At 41.5% G+C, this 6,340-nt stretch overlaps 1 protein-coding gene across 1 annotated transcript; it reads right to left on the bottom strand.

Moving 5' to 3' along the window:
• Positions 1–3,710: 3,710 nt before the first annotated feature.
• Positions 3,711–6,340, bottom strand: REP15 (RAB15 effector protein). Its single transcript, XM_077807453.1, has one exon. It carries the CDS (start codon positions 5,939–5,941, stop codon positions 5,240–5,242), a length of 702 nt encoding a protein of 233 aa, XP_077663579.1. The 5' UTR covers positions 5,942–6,340; the 3' UTR covers positions 3,711–5,239.

Consider the following 6,340-nt stretch of genomic DNA (forward strand, 5'->3'; position numbering starts at 1 on the left):
TTTCCTTAGCTAGATTCAGGGAAGAATAAATTCAGTCTGTACTCAAAACCCTATTGTATTTCCTGCCATTAGGATTTTAGTACATCACCTTTGGTGGCAGAGGCCCATTCCTTTTTTTGGAAAGAGAATCTGCTAATGGTTACATATTTTTCCATACCTGCCTTAAATGTGTCATCATGGTGTGATGGTATCATAGTTTTTCAATAGTAGTTTCCCCATACTTAAGCAGAGATCTGTTGGAAAAATAGTGACTCACCTTGTGCAGTAACAACAGTTCTTTAAAATGTCCCCCTAGGCATACTTTACTACTTGCCCTCCTCCCCTCTACTTCTCGGTTCTTGCTATGACTCTGCTGTAGAGAAGGAACTGAGGAGAGGTTAGCCCACATGAGACAGTGCATGTGTGGGCCCAATGGACAGTGGTTCTCCTGTGAGCAGTGCAGACACACCTAGAGCACCTCTAAGACATGGTTCTGCTTACAAGTGGTGAAGAAATTGTCTCTTGTTTTTTCAAGTTGACTGTCTAAGCTGGGATGGGAGGAAGGGTCCCACCTCTAACACACTCCATGCCTGCAGAAAGCTCCATGTTCTAGTAGGAAACATTGCTGTGGAATGTTTGCCCTCGCCATGGTGTCCAGAATAGATTAGCTCTCACCACCCCAATCCCACACATACTGCCCCTAATGCGGGGTTTTTTTCCTGTCTGCTATGTTGTCTAAAATGCTGCTACAACTACACACAGCACTTTTCTTTGGCTGTCGTAGGTCTACTCAGAGATCCTTTGAGTCCATTTCCTACCTCTGCTCACTAGTGTATTACAGCTAAACACAAAAGCACTTCCTTTTCCCTTCTGACTTAACCCTGTGAGAGTGCTTTAGAGATGCCATAAAACTATATACTAGCCCAGATCCCCCACCTGACTCACTGCATGTTTGAGTAGATTAGGTTAACTTGTAGCATCACCCATCATTCAGCCACCAATGGGTAACAGTAAGAAGGGTTCTTTACAGAGTAAAAAAAAACATTAAAAACCTGTACTAGGGCCTAAGAATAATGTACAGCTCCCTATGCAATTAAAGAATACTAGTAAATGCAATTGTGAAAGTCAGTCATTTGCACACGCAATGTTAAATGACTCAATTACATTTCTTACTTTTAAAAAAGGTTTTCACATTGAAGGACTAGAGGAGACTCACTGCTTAAAACCTCACACATTGGTGGTCTTTATCAAATCCAGTCTTACCAAATACCTTGCTGTGTCACCACACTTCTTGGCAAAGTTAATTAACAAATACTATAGTGAGGGCTTATTAGGAAACTGCTTTGCTTTATAAAATATTTCCCAGCATGCTTACATGGGGTAAATGAGTGTCAATCCATAGAAAACTCTGTTGCTATATACCAACCAAAGATCTAGCCCCATTTGTCTAAAGTAAAAAAAATAGATTTTACTTTGCAAAATGGTGCTTTTTTACACTATTGGCTAATGCACGGTGAGGCTAGGGCCAATACTACTTGTATTTGTGATGCAAACTGTATTGCCTAACTGTCAAGTTAAAGCCAGCTGCACATTTAAATTAAAGGTACAAGAAACTCACTTCAGGGAAAACTGAAGTTTAGGTTTTCACTCTCTGAACATGTGCCTGCAAACACCACATCAGTCTGAGGGTAGGTCTAACAGTAAGTAGAGTTGATCAAAAATCTGATTAGCACCAGTCAGAACAAAAGTGGAAATATCAACATGTGTTGTGGAATGAAAAGTTCCAAAAAGCCCACAGAGGAGAATGGCATGTCACATGACAGATGCACACAGCTTGATATGCCTCCTACCTTTACAGCTGTCTACCTTTCTTACTGCTTGGCCTTTTTGGCACATGGTGGCCCTGGGGCTCTGCTACTCAGACTGGGTCCCTGGCTTCAGCACCTGTGTTTCTCACAAGCTCCAAAGGAGCTGGATGCCTGCTTACCCTCATGGGAGCTCTACAGCCAGTCAGTGTAATGACACCATTTTATTAGTCAATTGGAATATAAAATGGAGGGACATTAGCTTGGGTAAAGCAAAACTGCATGTGCCTGGTTGCAGCACCTGGATTTCCCCTCAACCTGTCCTGGTAAAACAGGATCTCATTGCAGTCCCCTCACCCTTTATTTCTTTGTCTCACACTTCAGTCATGTTCAGACCCCCCATCTGGCTCCCATTGTTAAGGATGTCCTAGGGTCCTGCAGTCATCCCTCAAGAGGAAACAGGTGAGAAGACAGCATGGGGCCCCCTCCTGCTCATGCTGGGCAGAAACTTTGGTGGTGGTGGATGGGCCAATTTTAGCCTACAGGGTAGAGAGGGGAGGAAAGGCAGTGACAGAAGGGAACAGGAGTCAGAAACAAGGTTAAGGGAAGGGGTGGGGGTAATGGGAAGTATGGGGAAAGGGAGATGGAAATTCTCTTTCTGCTCTTTGCGTTTCTGGGGCTGCCCTGGCTGCTCCCTAAGTAGATGACAACACATTGGGAAACTCATGCATGCTTGTACATTTTAAAGAATAAATAAAACAGTATGTGCCATCAAATCAATTGATGTCCATCTTGTGTCCCTTATTTCAGAGTCTGGGGGGTTGAGAGGTCTGGTCACATTGTTCTCATGGGGCCTGTGCCTCTGGTCCAGGCAGTTGTCTTCTAGCTTAGTTCTAAGGTAACTCCATTAATACCTTAGCAGTTCTTGATACACCATTCATCTCCCTCCCCCTACGTGCCTATGCAACGCATGCTTGTTTCATTGCTTACCCTTTGTCCCAGGAAAGAAAATACAGTGTAACAAAGGGTAACAATGCAAAAGGGAGCAGAGAAATTGAGTCAGACATACCATTCCTAAAAATAATACGTGAACTTAGCATCTTTTCCACATGGCGCTTGAGGCATGAGAACTACAACTCACATGAGGTACCACAGCAGCTGTGATGGACACAGGTTAGTAGACTGACCTGGAAACTAAACTGAAATGTTCCACTTCAGGTTAACCCAACTCAAAGCAAAACATTTCCCTTTTTTTCAGTTTTCCTTTGGAAAAATCAGTCAGCAACATCTGAAGTTTCTACTGAAAAATTTCAATGTTGCAAAAATAGCATTCTATGTTGAAACAAACCATTTTGACAAAATATTCATGACTAACTCCATTAATAAATAAGTTACCAAACTAATGGATAACTGAGGCTTTCACAAGACTTTGTTCTTGCAAGGATTTTTATAATGAAGGCAATGGAATGTGCTACCAAGTTCAAACAAAAAGCTGGATAGTCACCCCCAAAGTATCTATTTTTAAGAGACCAAGTTTTATCCTCTCCACCTTACTGAACCCCTCAATACTTAAATACACTGAAATCTACACTAAGGACCACTTCTGTTAGACAACCCTGATCTCAAAGAACCGTTTTAGCATATGCAAGGCTTCTCCTAATAGGACAGCTGATTGTTGTGGATCTTGGCTGCTCACTTAAAGACAAATTGCAGTGCCCTTACTGTTTTTTCTTCTCGTATTTTCAGTTCACCGATGGGCCTAATTCCGTGCGTCATAGAAATCTGCTAGGAATTCCAGGCTTGATTCTGAGCTCTCTTTTATGCTGGTGTAAGGCAACTGACTTTAGCTGAGGTATGCCTGAGTTACATCAGGCCATAATATCTCCATTTTCATAACCACAAAGATTGCAAATTCAGTACAGCTAATTGATTCTCAATATTACGTGTTTTATTTTGTCGAATACAATTTTTACATTAAAATAGAAATTTGACTATACAACTTAAAGTAGAAAAAAATATGAAAAGGATTTGTGAAAAGGAGCTTAATATCCCAAAGGTTAAATATTCACAAGTATAGAACATAAAGTCTTTTCAAAGGTGTAAGCTGGTTTAAAGTATCACTACCAAGTAACCAAAGCCATTGTAACCACATAGTGAATTTGTAAATTCCTCTTATACACATAATCACTACTTGCTTTCCCTTGAAAAAGTATTTGGGATTATACAACCTGAAACTCACATGTTGCTAACTAGAAATTAGGCAGGGAGAAGGGTGGGAAATCAAGAATGTGGCTGACAAGGGAGCATGACTAAGTCCTAAAATGTTGAAAAGAATAATTAATCTCTGAATAATTAAAAGCACATGGAGAGCATATGTAATACATGGGGGATTTAACTTCAAATACAAGACAGCGTGAAATTCTATCACAGGGGTTCTCAAACTGGGGGTCGGGACCCCTCAGGGGGTCACAAGGTTCTTACATTGGGGGGGGTCCCGAGCTGTCAGCCTCCACCCCCAAATCCTGCTTTGCCTCCAGCATTTATAATGGTGTTAAATATATACAAAGTGTTTTTAATTTATAAAGGAGGGGTCGCACTCAGAGGCTTTCTATGTGAAAGGGGTCACCAGTGCAAAAGTTTGAGAACCACTGTTCTATCGCCATTGAAGTCAATGGCAAAACTGCCATGGACTTCAGTGAAGCCAGGATTTCACCCCCTATTTTAAGTCTTAAAATACTCTGCAAGACCACTTTCCTTTAACCAAATAGTGATACTTTCAGTCCTAACCTCCCCCGCTTTGTCTGCCTTGTCTAGTGTTTTTGGGGCTGGGATTTTGTCTCTTACGAGGTGTTTTCTGCAAGGTATGATTCCAAAGTCATTACAAAGTCTAGGCATCACAGCAATACAATAATAAATGATTAACAGACTACCATTTACTAGTGAAGAGAGTTACATATAGGAAAGCTTCTTATGATCATTCAGTCTACATCCATGCCACAGCAGGATTAGTCTCTGCAATCATGGAACAACAGATTTTACACCCAGCATTATAAAATCATGGCATCATTGCCCTTCTCTCTCATTCCAAATAAAAAAAACCAACAACGGTCTTTATAGCAACTTTCTGTTTAAGAAGTGCCCACACTCTCTAGGTAAATGTAGTGAACTCAACTCTTCCAAAACATCTTTCACAGGTTTGGGTGTGAAGTTCTGAAGAACAGAATATTCTTAAAATTAAGCCTCCGGTATGAACACATTTTCTGGAATGTATATAGTGTTGATTTAAAAACTGGAAAGAGAGTTAATCATCTTAGGTTCTATAAAAATCAACTGCCTGGACTAAGTAAATACGTTCAATAGTGTGTGAGAGAGAAAGAAATGCTGATGATTGAAAGACCAGGACTGGATATTCTTTGGTGATTGGGTTCACAGCCCTTTTACCATAAACCAGGAGTTTAAAGAAAGTTAATATACACCTTGCCCACCTCCTTGAGCCCATTTTTCTTACAGAGGCAGTTTTCAAGCATTTCTTTTGTGGAGAGGAAGCTGTCAGTGTTCAAGATAAACTGCTTTAGAGCATTCTCGCCTGACAGGTGATTTTTTCGTTTCTCCTTGTTGATGCTGTCGAGCAGGACTCCTCTGATATCCTTAGGCTTCCCTGGTACTCCAAACATTATAAAGAGGCCCAGGCAGTCTTGTCCCACCAGTGTGCAGAACTCTTCCAGCTTCTCAAACCTGCTTTGGTTTTTGAAAGGCTGATCTGCTAACTTGGCTTCCTTGCTGGGCCCAGTTTCATTGTGGAGGAGCTCAGCCATCTGCAAAGACTGCACGGCGATCTGAAGATTGATTTGTTTGTCGGCTCCAGATAAAGTCCAGATCCAGTCAATCCCAAGCAGCAAAGACTGTTGCTTTGTCATCTTGCTGGTCGCGATACGCTCCTCCACTCCTTTTTCAATACAGAAACTGATGAAGTTAACCAAAAAGATCTCATTTAAAGTATCCATGGCTGGGCGGAATTGGCTCTGAGGATCTTCAAATCCAAGGTATTCTTTCAGCTTTTGAGATGCATGGACCACTCCTTGGCTGAACACCTCGTTTATAATGAGAATGTCAGCCTTGTTTTTCTCGTTATATTCCTGTGATAATTTCTGGCCCATTTTCTCGGCAAAAAAGATATTCCCACATGCAGAATGCTCTGGGGTAGCTTCTTTTTCCTCTCAGTGAAAGCTGCGTGGTCACACGGTTAAGTCATACCTTTAAATATGCACAATGTTCACCCACTGCTTTCCAGAAAAAAGTCACACCAATAGCAGAGCTATGCTGTGCAAAAAGGTCACAGTTCCGGAAAGGCAGATACACATTTTTCTGGGCATGCTCTCATCCAGCTCACTACCAGAAACCAGCTGAACAGGTTGGGTAGCTTTCACACACAGTAGCACTTCCTCAGTGTGCATTATTCAGACTTTACACCTTTATCGTTAATTCCAGCACCAGTTGTTTAACTTACCGTATCCTTTTCTGTTTTTAACAAACAAGCCCTTCTAGGGAGGCTGGCT

Source organism: Eretmochelys imbricata, chromosome 1 (assembly GCF_965152235.1).
Source record: "Eretmochelys imbricata isolate rEreImb1 chromosome 1, rEreImb1.hap1, whole genome shotgun sequence".
Lineage (NCBI taxonomy): Eukaryota > Metazoa > Chordata > Testudines > Cheloniidae > Eretmochelys > Eretmochelys imbricata.

Bases quoted from the DNA above. Each gene is read 5' to 3' on its own strand.
- REP15 (XM_077807453.1), bottom strand. From the start codon at position 5,941: ATGGGCCAGAAATTATCACAGGAATATAACGAGAAAAACAAGGCTGAC.